Source organism: Ambystoma mexicanum, chromosome 13, assembly GCF_040938575.1.
Source record: "Ambystoma mexicanum isolate Mex_15411 chromosome 13, UKY_AmexF1_1, whole genome shotgun sequence".
Taxonomy (NCBI): Eukaryota; Metazoa; Chordata; class Amphibia; order Caudata; family Ambystomatidae; genus Ambystoma; species Ambystoma mexicanum.
The window spans coordinates 662,174,235-662,187,431 of record NC_090938.1 but is presented as its reverse complement, the minus strand read 5'-3'; the positions used below and the strand labels follow the sequence as shown (position 1 = coordinate 662,187,431).

The 13,197-nt window shown below is 45.5% G+C and overlaps 1 protein-coding gene across 1 annotated transcript in view; it reads left to right on the top strand.

Annotated features, from left to right (window-relative positions):
* Positions 1–13,197, top strand: part of GPR179 (G protein-coupled receptor 179) — a 449,627-nt gene that overhangs the window by 396,590 nt on the left and 39,840 nt on the right. The window contains exon 6 of the mRNA XM_069634662.1: positions 2,115–2,224. Coding sequence (XP_069490763.1) covers positions 2,115–2,224 — 110 coding nt within the window. The remainder of the gene's footprint in view (positions 1–2,114; positions 2,225–13,197) is intronic.

Sequence of the window (13,197 nt, the reverse complement as noted above, 5' to 3'; positions counted from 1 at the left end):
CATGACATGCCTGTCCTCAGCCCCTGATCATGCAATGTCCTGTAATGTCATAACATATGATGTCCCATAGTTACATGCCATGCCTGTCCTCATCCCCCGATCATGCAATATTCTGTAATAACATTTAGAGTCATAGCATGTGATGTCTGATAGTGGCATGTCACGTAGGCCCTGATAATATAACATCCTGTAATGTCATAACACATGATGTGTGATCATAACGTGTCCTGTCTGTCCTCATCCCCTGATCATACAATGTCCTCTATTTTCATAACACACGATGTGTGATAGTAACCTGTCCTGCCTGTCCTCTCCCCCTGATCACGCAATGTCCTGTAATAACATGTCATGTGTGCCCTTGAACATGTAATGTCCAATAATAACGTCTGATAATTGATAATAGAGATGTCTTCACAGCCTGTAATCATGCAATGTCTGAAAGCAACCTGTAACCTTCAGTGGTAACGTGTGCGAGCGGTCCTCAGCCTCTGAACATGTAATGTCAGATCCGATTGTAACATGCAATATCTGTCCGTAGCATTGGATATTTCTGCTCCTGGTAGGACCTAAGGAAACCCTAAATAAACTCAACAACCAATACTCGGCCTTCAATAGTCACAACATCCAAATCCCAGTCTCACGGTCGGTGAAAACCCTAGGAGTCTACTTGAACACCACCCTCTCCATGTCTAGGCAAGTCAGCGTTATCACCTCCTCTGCAGCCTACTACACAAAATTGCTTACCGCAGCCAGACCCTTCCTGACCACTGGAAACTGCCTTTCTATTGCCAGAGCTACAATTGGCTCATGACTGGACTACTGCAACGTCCTCTTTGCCGGCACCTCAGAAAAAAACCTAAAGAAACTCCAAACCATTCAGAATAATGCTCTCCCAGCAGCCAAAGGCATCCCTAAAAGGTAACACATTCCCTCCGCAAGGAAGCAGGCACATTGGCTCCCCATTAAAAAAAACACATCCTGTTCAAAACACTTACTATCACCCACAAATGCATCAACCACGCAGCCCCACCCAACCTCTCTCAGAGAGTGAATAGGACCTCCGCTTCCAGACCAACCGGAACACCTTACTCCAACCGACCCGTAGTCCCCAAAGTCAAGCGAGCCAGGGCAGGCGGGGCGAGTTTCCCATTCATTGCTGCTAGGCAACGGAACTCAATGCCACTTACCCTCAGAGCAGAACCCTCACACCTTGCCTTTCGCAAAACACTCAAAACCTGGTTGTTTGTCTGAAGCACGAAGTTTGTCCTGTTCTGTATGTTCCTTGCAACCAATCTGTCACTTTCTAGCACCTCGATACCCCTAGGTTGTATGTGTGCTTTATAAATATAAAAATAAAAAAATAAATATTTCCCCTAATTATGTAATGACCGACAGTAACATGCAGTGTCAGACAGTGATATGTCCTATCAGTCATCAGCACTCCCCATTTCTCTGAAAGTCTGTCCTGACTCCTTCGACATGTACTTGCCAATCATAACATGTAACGTATGATAACATGCACTGTCAGATAGTAAAAGGCAGTAGTATTCTTCAGCCCCCGAATCTGTGACATCTGATATTTAGATTGAATGTCCATAGTAACATGTACATATCTTTCCTCAGCTCCTGACCACGTCAATAGACACATGCAATGGTGAATGTAACTTGCAATAGTATCAGATAACACTGGTACAAAGACTTAGCCCTGTCAACCCCCATAACGTGCAATGTCTAATAGTTGCATGTCATATCTGCCCTCAGCTCCTAAACATGTAACGTCAGTAATAACATGCAATGCCAATAGCAATATGGATTGGCCAAACGTATCATGTAACAGCTAGAATCGTCAGCCCCTATAACGTGTAATGTCTGATACTAACTTGTAATATCGGTCCCAGCTCCTGATCATGGAATCTCTTCAGTAACAAATAACCTGTAGTATCTGTCCTCAGCTCCTGATCATGTCATTGTAAAATGCAATGTCAACAGTGACATGCAATGCCTGACAAAGGCCTCTAGTAACATGCAAGGCCGCTAGCAGGGTCTCATCTTGCCCGCCCCTTGAGAATGGAAGGCGCAATGATAACATGTCCCGTTTCTCCTCCTTCCTCCAGGTCTTCATCCTGTACTTCAAGCCGAGCATCTTCCGGTGCCTGCTCCTGCGCTGGGTGCGGATGCTGGGCTTCGCCATCGTGTACGGCACCATCACCCTCAAGCTGTACAGGTACCCACGGGACTCTTTGCCAAGGGTATGGGGGCATTAGGGGCAATGCTGGGGTGGACGGTTATGCAGCATGAGAATGCCAGGCAGTTACTCAGCAGGCCAAAACATAGCACCTATGCATTTCAAGTGGGGGTTCGCTGCAAGGAGGGGCAGCTGCCAACATGGCACTTTCCCTGTGTTGTCCTTGCTCCGGCCCAGTCAGAGAGATGCGTGAACAACTAAAACGGAGAGCGTTACCCCAGTAACACGAAGGTGTGCTGTGTCGAGTTCTGGGGTCCTGTTCTGAAGGCCACTCCCGTTGAAGGTCATGCACAGTGAGGGTCTCCCAACAGAAGTAAATGCCATAAAGTCCTGGAAAAGTCTAAGAACGGTCCCATGTCACACCTGTGCATTTACATCTCTGTGCCTTTGCATCATTTACTTTTTTTTAAAGGGGTGTCAATCACTGTTACACCTCTCCCTTTTCTTATGCCTATTCCCTTAACGTTTTTGTGTACATGTGTTCAGCTTGTTCACTGAAAAATGAGCAGGCCCGATGTAAACCCAGTGGTCGAGCCAGCATTAGGGGCTCTCTCAGCAAGCCATGGGTAAATGGGGGGGGGGGGGGCCCAGCTGGCCACACTCGAACCTAGGCCGAAATACCCCCTGATGCTATGGGGTACAGTGTCAGTCTGGCCACACGCCCTTTCAGCCAAAGATCAACTTCTCCAAGCTAAATTTGTTCTAACCAATAATGACCTTTAATATAATATGTTTAAAGAGGCATGCGCTAGGAAAGTGATTCATTGATAACCCCTCCCCTCTCGCCCCCAACCTTCAATATGTTAGGTAAACTCGAAACCACGTCACATCAGCAGTAGTCCATGTCAGTGGGATGGGAATGGTGGGTGCCGAGGATCTTTCGCTGCAGTGCCCCATGGAATCCTCTCCGTTGATGAGTGTGCTTTGGAGACATAGGGCCTGATTCATAGAAAAGTGAGCATTGATCCCGTAAACGACTTTGCCCGTGCCTGCGCGCAAAGGATTCTGTGCACGCTCTGCATATTCATGGAATTTTGACCGCAAAGTAACCCTATGCGCAAGTAGTGGCCAGAACGCCCACGACACCCCCCCACGCAAAGCAAATACAGCCATGTATAGCAAACCTATGCACCCTCGCACGTGAAGTAATGCACCCCGGCAATACTTCGTGCGAACCCCTCCATCCAAGGCAGCACCCAGTGCCACTGCGTGGGTTCCCCCGTCACTATTCACAGCATTTATCGTGATGTAGTCAGTCCCCGGTAAATCTGCGTGTGAACCACCGTAAACCGTGGCTGCACCCTGCTACACTGCATACGCGCACCCTTGACTGCGATTGACTCCCCAACTGTGTGCATGCACCCCTAAATTCCCGATCGGACCTTACATTTGCGTGGTGAATCCTATGCGATTGGGACCTTGCGCCTGCTTTCACGTGGCAGTGTGATCAGGAGCTATGCGTGCCGATTCCCCTGACGTGATGTTGCGTGGTCAGATCCATGAATACGTTAGGTTTTGCATGGTGCTCGGAGTGCGATTTCCTCACGCAGGCTGTCCCTCGACACGCCCACGGAATGCCTTGTTCTTCCTCATTCTGCATGCAGAATGGGGAATATGCATGTCCCGCCACCTATATAAATCTCTGAGCAGGCCCGACCCACACTCTGTGTGGAGTCTCGCGCAAGGTGCTCAACTGCTTGCAGAGCCATGCCGCCCTGCGCGGAGACCCTGCAAGGTCTGGAAAAGTCCTGCAAAGTAATGAATCGACAGAGGGGGTTTTGCACACAGAATGGCCCACAAAGGCCCTATTTTCCACGCAAATAAATCCAGTAATCGGACCCATAGACTTCCAGTATAAGCTCCGGAACAAGCCAGGTCATGCTGTAAGCAGAGGACAAAAAGAGAAGCCATTCCTGGAGCAACGGGGATCGGGGATTGAATGTAGTGCGGCTCATATTCAAAAGAATGGAGTTGAGAAGTTAGAAGGAGAGATGAGAAAGTGTCGGTGACAATATTGAAGAAGTGCATTGTGGGAGTTGTGATTCCAGCATTCCCAAAGATTAGCCCAGTGGTGCTGATAAAGCCAGAAGAAGCAACAAACTATTTCATTCTGGGAGTTGTGGTTCTAAGACTCCAATCCTAACGCGACCAAGCCAAGAGAAGTAAAGGTTAATTATATTGTACCAGTCATGGTTCTAAACCTCTAAAAGTGTAGTAATGTGGTGCTGGCGATGCCTAGATAAATTGCATTGTGGTAGTTGTGGGTCAAACACTCCAAAAGCCTTGCGAAGTGGTGCTAACCAAGCCAAAGGACCCAAAAAAGAAATGCACTGTGGGGCGTGTGTGTCTAACACTCTAAAGTGTTGCACTGTGGTGGTGATAAAGGCCAGTGAACTAAACCAGAACTGCATTTTGGAAGGTGTGGGTTTAACACTCCAGAAGCCAAAAGCAGTGGCACTGATAAAACGAAGAGTACCAAAGAGGAATTGCCTTTGGGGAGCTGTTTGAACACTTCAAAAATATATTTCAGTGTCGCTCATGAAGGCAAGCAGAGGCGCTGCTAGGGGGGCCTGAGGGGGCTATAGCCCTGGGTCTTTTGGTTGTAGCCCTGGCTAGCAGCTCAGGGGTTATAACCAAAAAGGCTAGCTTTCCCCTGGTCCCGACAGTCCCAAAATTAGCGTAGCCCTGGGTCTTTTCCAGACCTAGCAACACCCCTGAAGGCAAGCGAGGCAAATAAGAATGACAGACTGCTAGTTGTGGTTCTGAGCATGAAAAAGCCTAGAGATGGGGTGCTGAAGAATACTAAAGTACATAAGAAGAATTGCACACTGGGATATGTCGTCGTTCCAACACTCCCGGATACCAGCATACCGATGCTGATCAAGCTAGGGGAACTAAGTAGACTACATTTTCTGGGAGCGGTGACAAGGGTGCTGGGAAACACTAAAGTACATAAGAAGAATTGAGTCGTAATCCACCACTCCTGAAGACACGCATTCCGATGCTGATCCAGCCAGGAGAACCAAGTAGACTTTGTACGCTGGTAGCCGTGATTAAAAAGCCTAGATCAGTGGTTGACAAACGCACATAATATAAGAAAAATGGCATAGCGGGGCCATCCCCTACTTTGGCCCTGCCTCCCCAGAACCACAGACCATATGCACTTACAAAATAGACCACAGAGACAATAATATTTTTGGAACAAACAGATCACATTTTATTGGAGTCAGCAAAATGGGTGGCCCCAGCCTCCTTCGCATAATGGCCTACAACACCTATTGGGTGGCCCTTTCCAATTCCCAGGCTTTCACCAGTATTTTATTGTCCTCGGGTGACCCTTGGCACTTCCGGTTATTACATAGCGGAAGACCGCCTCTGGCTACCAACGGACAGGCAGTAGTTTCAACGCCCTTGCCTGGAGCGAATACACCCGGGACCACTGCATTCAATTGTCGAGGAGTCTTAACTGTCTGTAAGGGAGTCAGTGCATGTATAACCCCGAACCTGGCTCGTGTGCGGCCAGTGGGGACCACTCATGGCAGGAACCGCAGAGAAAACTCCTCCTTGTCTAGGACCACCCCATAACTCCACCACACTTTGGGGATGCCCCCCACCACCCCTAATGCCCCCACCTACTGCCCTTTTTAGAGCTGCAAACAGATCCACATGGAAGAACAGTGTGCCCTTTGTCCCAACACATACCTCCCGTAAAAATGGTCACCCACCTGCCATTAAACACAGTCACTCCATCTAATAGTCACTAACGGGCGAACCCTGCCCCATCTGTTACCAACCTTTCTCTTCCGGTCTTCCCTACTTCCAGGTGGCCCTTTACCATTCCCAGGAAGTAACTCCCTTATCCCATACTCACTTTCGGATGCCCCTTAGCCATCCCCGGGAATTCTGGGTGGCCCTTTGCCATTACCGTTCATCCATTCGAGTGACCCTTTGCCAGTCAGCGGTAATATACTCCCATACCCTGTATGGAGTGCTGCCCAAGGCCTAAGAGCTGTCCCGATAATTCTCCCTTTCGCGAGCTCCATGGCACCTTACAAACCATCCTACACACACCTACACTGAGCACGAGATGTCAATGTGGGGTGCAGCCCACTGCCAGTCATTTAGTTTTCAGGCACCACCTTCAAGAACGTAATGCAACTACTCTGGTACCTGGACCTAACTGCAGGTGTGAGTGTATGCTCCCAGAGGTGCCAGGCCGGCTGTTCCACTTCACCAGCTGCCCCCACTCCGTCTTGAATAGCTCCCTTGTCTTCTGAGCTTACCGATAGGCCTTCCTGAACTTCTCTTTGCAGTATGCATGCCTTACCTGCAGACTGCAACCACACCCCTCTTCGCATCCCGCATAGTTTCCCTGGATCATGCGGATATCAACCTAGAAATAACTGCCGTCGGTGCCCCGCACACTTCATCCTTCAGTGCCCTTCGTGGTTTTGAAAAGAAAAAAAAATACATCCCTTCTCCTTAGCTGGGCCCTTCTCCATGCATGCAAAAACCCACCTTACCAGTGTCACTCAGCATTTGTTCTCGTCAATCCTCAACCGGGCTGTTACCTGATAAAGAACCTCTGTCTGCCGAAACTCTCGCCAGTCCTTTGCCCCTGTGACATAGCAGACAACTTAGTAGTTTAGCCGTTACCTTCACAACCCCCATCCCAATGGCCACTTTATATCGCTATTCAACTTTTTAAAAGGGGGGCAGGGGGTGCTACTTAAGTTCACAAATTTCACCTCGAAAACCACCATCAAACAGTAGCTGGGCCAGTATGGACCCTGTGGCAAGTGACCCAATTCAGAAAAAACATGTGTGCATTCTAATCACACTTATGCGTTCCGCTGTCCCGAACCCTCGGCACAGGGGACCCTGATGCACTGGTCACAATACTTTCACTGCATCCAAGATCTTTTATTAGCTTTGTATTTTATTGATAAGCCCCTTTCGCCAAAGCAATCTAGACCATTGCTCTACACCATTATTCTTCTTCTATGACCAAAATTGGCATATCCTATCTTCCTTGGAAAATGAAGGGCTGAGTCAGCCATGCTCATACTCACACCTGTGACCTCGAAATCCCATATACTAAAACCTGTGACCTCGAAATCCAACTGCATTCCAGTTTCAACAATTACACTTGCTGAGCTACCTTGCCAGGCGAAATGGCATGCCAAACTCGATGAACCATGGGCAATCCCACCAATCTGTGCCGTTTCTTCCTAGACAAACAGACATGCAAACTTGTGCCATGCGCTACCTCAAAATCCTGTGGGGGCACTGCACCTTTTACTCAACGCACAAGCCCCACCTTCAACAAGGGTGTGGGAGCCCTTCTACTGAGAACATGGTCAAATACCCTGATCTACGGCATTTTTCCCACTCGGCTGGTCTGCAACCCCGTTTTAGGCTGGTTCTGGCCAGCATAGGGGCATGACCTTTCCGAGGCAATAAATCCTCTGGGGGTGGGGAGCAAGTGGGGCATCCCGTTATGCTGGCTGTCCCTCTAGCGCCTCCTGTGGGAGCTGGCCATCCACTTACTTGGAGTTGTAGTTCTAAGGATGCTGATGAAGGCAGGGGAACCGAGTAGACTTTATACCCTGGGAGTGATCATCCCAAAGCTTGAACAGGCTAGAGCAGAGGTGGTGCCAGACACTAAAGACACTAAGAAGAACTGCATACTGGGAGTTGTAGTTCCAACACTTCTAAATACCAGCATGCTGATGCCAATAGAGCCATGATAACCCAGTAGACTTTATACACTAGACGCAGTGATTCCAAAGCTTAGAGCAGTGACTGGCAAAGAGGTACGAGGAAGAATAAGATGGGTAACTGTGACTGGAACCTTTCCCGCTTGCACAATGTCGCCACTCTTAAGCGAGCGACAAGCAGTAGAGAATTGCATGCTGGGATCTAGAAGCTCCCAGACTCATAGACTGGGGCAGACTAAAGTCCCCAAAGAAAGCCACAGACTGGCCTGGAAACAAGTACACTGTGAAGGCAATGGCGTGGTGATGCCAACCTAGATGTGGACCGCTCCAATTGCCACCGACAGCAACCACTCTAATACAGGGGAGACATATAATGAGAGATCCAGAGAGCTTTGAAAGCCAAGAAGAATACAAACCCACGACTACATACTCAACCCGAGAAGATGGAGTAATGAGGCTCAAGCCTCGGTATCCAAAAATCTCTGCTGATGGATAAAAATCTATCAGCCAGAAGAAGAACAAGCGCCAAGAGGAAGGGGGCGCGAGCACTCATCCTGATGCAGAAATTACTGTGGACCAAGGAGATTATAACATTTTTTTTTATTTTTTTATTTTTTTATTTTAATTGTAACAATTAGTTTATAAATAAACTTCAATTACAATAAGAAGAATCCAATTTTTCACATATACAACAAAGCAAGAAGAAAAACAACAATACAACCAAAGCGAAACAACACATTCTATGAATTCGCAGGAAGGAGAGTAAAAGAGTAAAAGAATAAATGAATAAATGAATATTGCCAACATATTGCCCACATATTGCCAAAATATTTCCGGTTAGAGCATATCCTCAGTCAAAATGTTTTCCACAAACTCACATACTGCACATATGAGCGAAACATTTGAACCAGATAGGATCCAAAACCACCATCTGTCCATATCTTCATCAGCTGGGGCAAAAGGCCCAAGGTAGCGAGTTCGTTGCTGTGATATGTTGGAGCACTCAATGATCAGGTGTTTTACTGATTCAATTGAGTTTCCACAGAACCTACAGAGGTTATTCTCGATCTTAGTAGGATTATTTCTTCGTCGCCATTGGATCTCCTTAGTTGTAATAACGTTCAACCGAAGTCTCATAAATTGAGTACGATGTTTTCTTGATGGAAATTTTTGGAGATATCTAGGTAATTGATCTAGACGATTTGTTAATGGCCCTAAGTAGATCGATGAAGACAGAAGATTTCTATGTTCTAAGTTTTGGATCCAGTTCCACTTCCTTAGTTTCTGTTTCGCAAGTTGGGGGGTTGCTATTGATGTTTCCCACTTTATATCTGCAGAGTCTAGAATCTTTTTTAAACCGCTGCACCACGATAACATGATACAGCAAGATTGCTGTTTGGTTGCATTTGCAAAGATTTGATAAGCCGGAGCCTTGTCTGTCATTGACATTTTCCGTAACAAGGCCAGCGATTTCCAGACAACTATGTTGTACATTGATTCGATTCCAAGTTCATGTCTTATAGAAATCATTGAGGTGCCCTTTGGAAGCTTAAGGATGCGTCTCCAAAATAAGCCTTCGAGGGTCGGCCACAGATGATAGTCAAGATTCCAGCCGGCCTCGGCTCCAAAGGTGATTGAAGGGATCACCTTTTGAATATAGAAGGTTAGTACTGGTTTTAGGGTAAATTTCCCGTATTCAGCATGAAGCTTAGCCCCTTGTAGCGCGAAGGTCAACATACGTTGTTTGAGATCAGACATCCAATCATGTTCTCTGATTGAGGTATTAAAAATGATGCCTAGATACCGAACAGATGGTACAAGTTGTAGCTGTAATGCGTCGAGTTTCCATCTGAAGTTTTTAATTTGTCTTTTGGAGGAATTTCCAATCGCCATGATCTTGGTTTTCTCCACATTAATTTGTAGCGAGTTGTCACTCAAATAATTTTCAAGGGCTAATAAGAGTCTCTGAAGACCAATTGGGGTTGCGTCCATTAGGACAATATCGTCTGCATAAATTGTCCAACTGATACTGTTACTGTCGATGTTTGGGGGGAAGCATCGAGTCTGAGAGAATGCTTCAGATATATCAGCTATGAATAGTTTAAATAATAAGGCGGCAAGGGGGCATCCCTGTTTTACTCCCTTGTTCGTACTTATTCTCTCAGTGAGTTCACCAGCCTCATTAATTCGCACTCGGATTGATGTTTTATTGTGGAGGGCCATAATGGGGCACAATAATTCAAGCGGACACGACCAGGTAATCAGTTTTTTCCACAATTTTGTGCGGTCCAGAGAATCGAACGCTTGTTTCATGTCAATGAATGCGATATACAGGTTTTTGCCTTGATGAAATGCTTTTAATTTCAATAGGTTCAGAATGGTTAGATTTACCTCAGTTCCCACTCCCTTTGTAAAACCTGACTGTCTTATATCAGAGTGTCCTGAGCTAATAGCCCACTTTGCCAGCTTCTGTTGTAAGAAGGACGCAAATATCTTACCCAAGATGTCTAACAGAGCAATTGGGCGATAATTCGCCGGATCGTCTCGGCAACCCTTTTTAAAAATAGGAACTATGATAGCCGAGTTCCAGGATTCAGGAATTAGCTTTGTGATAGCTATCGCTTGGAATAGATGGTAGATAAAAGTTGTCCAATGCTCAATGTTGGCTTTTAGAGTGACATTGGAGAGGCCGTCAGGGCCAGCTGCTCGAGAGTTTTTTAACCTTTTAATTGCAGATGATATGTCCTCTCTTGTTTCAATTACATCCCAAGACTGGACAACTTCACACCTTTGGTCTGTTGGCCGATTTACCGCAGTTCCAAAGACCTTGGCAAAGTATGATTCCCAACTGGCCTTGGAAATACCATGATGCATCTTTGCTTGATGGAAAATTGCTTTTTGGTTTATGATATTCCATAGGTCCTTTGTCTGATGACAAATGATGATCTTCAGAATATGTTCTCCTCGTTCTTGATCTCTCATTGTTTTGAAACATTTCAACCAATTTCGGTACTTCACCTTCAGATGTTTCATTTGCACCATAGCATTGGGGTCTAAGTTTTTCTTTAATTTCCTTAATTCACGTTGCAGTTGTTTTTTTTTGAGAGATACCAATGGACTAAATTCATATTTTTTTAAATATGAACATCTGTTTGAATGATTAGATTTTATTTGAAAGTCTACCAGCAAGGCAGTGTAATTTAATTTGTCATGTGGAGCTATTTCTTCAGAGGACATCATTTCGTTTAGATTTCTCAATTGCTTAGTGTTTATTTTTAGTCGATTTCCTCCTTGATTTACTTCGATCGGCTGGTTGAAAAGCTCTTCATTTTGTGGCGAAAATGCCCTTAGAGTTAATTCGAGCGGATCATGATCGCTCAATTTTGACTTCAGAACCGTCAACTGGACGATGTCATGAGACATAGTTTTTGATGCCCAAACATAGTCAATAATAGTTCCATTTCCACCACGCTGCCATGTAAAGTTTGGGGGACAATCTCCTTTTGTATGACCATTGAGCATATAACAATTCCTAGCATTCATTGCTGACTGAAATTGATAACCTCTACACGAGGTTTGTAGTTTCTGCTTAAATTTAATCGTTTTCAGGGTATCATCAAACCACGAAAAGTTCAAGTCACCGCATACAAGTACTTGTAGGTCGGACAGCAATTCCATGGAATCATCAATCAGTTTTGTTATCGATTGGATAAAATGACATGAGGAAATCATTGCTGTGTTCCAATAGATGTTAATGAGCAGAAGATGCTTGAATGTTGAGCTCGGTCTACAACTGTTTTGAAGAATTGTTCCCTGGAAAAACAAATTTGGAGAAAAAGAATGCAAAATCTCCCATCCGGAGGCGTTATTTATCATGGTCAGGAGCCCAGAGAATGGTCGACCAAACTGGTTTTTCCCAACTGGATTTAGAACGATGGAATACCCGTCTCTGTGCGGCGACTCCCTCAACCATGTTTCCTGGAGGCATAGTGCAAAACAATTTTCTAAAGATGGTTCAAAATTTTCGAACAGATGCCGAAATCATCTGGTGTTCCATGATAAAAGGACATTCACGTCGTCCTTAATGTTTTGCGATAGCTAAGTCCTGTTCGAATGAATCTGTGAGGTACGATTGAAGACGGCATTTTGATGTCCGACTGATCTCTGTCTGATATTAAATTGTTGTCGTAAAACTTCACGGCGTTGTTCGTGAGTTTGCTCTCGATCGTGAGGCACATCATTGCCTCTTCTTTCTCTTTGTGGGTTGGTTTCTAATGTCAAATCGAAGCCATACGACAGTAGCTCGTCTTTTGCTGCAAGCAAGGCATTTTCAACTGCCTGAGAGGTGATATGCAGATAGACCATATCCAGAGAGTCTTCATTGATGTATTCCACAATGGTTATATCGTTGGACGTTATCGTTCTTAGGGATGGAAAATTATGTAGTAATCGCATCACATTTCTACGGTTTAGGTTGACCTCGTTTGAGTCTGAGAAAATATTCTCGAGTCTTAATCTCCAGAGATTTTGTTCCTGTACAGATTTCACAGGTGCAGTTGCTATTGGATGACGTTGCTTTTGCTTTTCCCATTGTGCAGCTGTCATCCTGGGATTTAGTTTTGTAGTGAATAGTTTTTTTTGATGTTGTGCAGCAGCCTTTTCGCGTTCTCGATTTTGGGATTGTGAGGCTGCACCAGAGGTGCTGGCATTTGCACACGTGGGGGTCTTCTTTGTTTCAACATTTTTAGATCTGAACACCTGATGAATTTTTCCCGGACCTTGGGAAGGTATTAGAACAGGGCGAGGGGTTTCAACTGCCTGTTCTGATTGCATCAATTCGACCGATTTGTCTGAGTATATCGAAAGATCGCATAAATCAGTGACACTTAGATCGGAAATCTTTGAACCAGAATCAGATTTGCATCTTCGTCTTTTATTTGGATTTGATGGTTCGGCTGCTTTTATTTTAGAGGTTTCTTTCGACACAAGATTTCTTGAGAGAACATCATCTCGCTCACCCTGATGAACATTTAATGGATTGCGAGAGAAAAGTCCCAGCTTTTGTGGTGTCGAAAGATTTCTCACAAACTGTTTCGTTTTTATTCGAGCATTGCTCATCTTAGTTTGCCGCTTATTTACTATCAGTTTGTTGGCAGGGGTTTTTGTGGATTTTGCACAGGGTTTGGATGGAAACGAAGGAACAAAGAGTTTTGCAGCTCCACTGAAAATGTC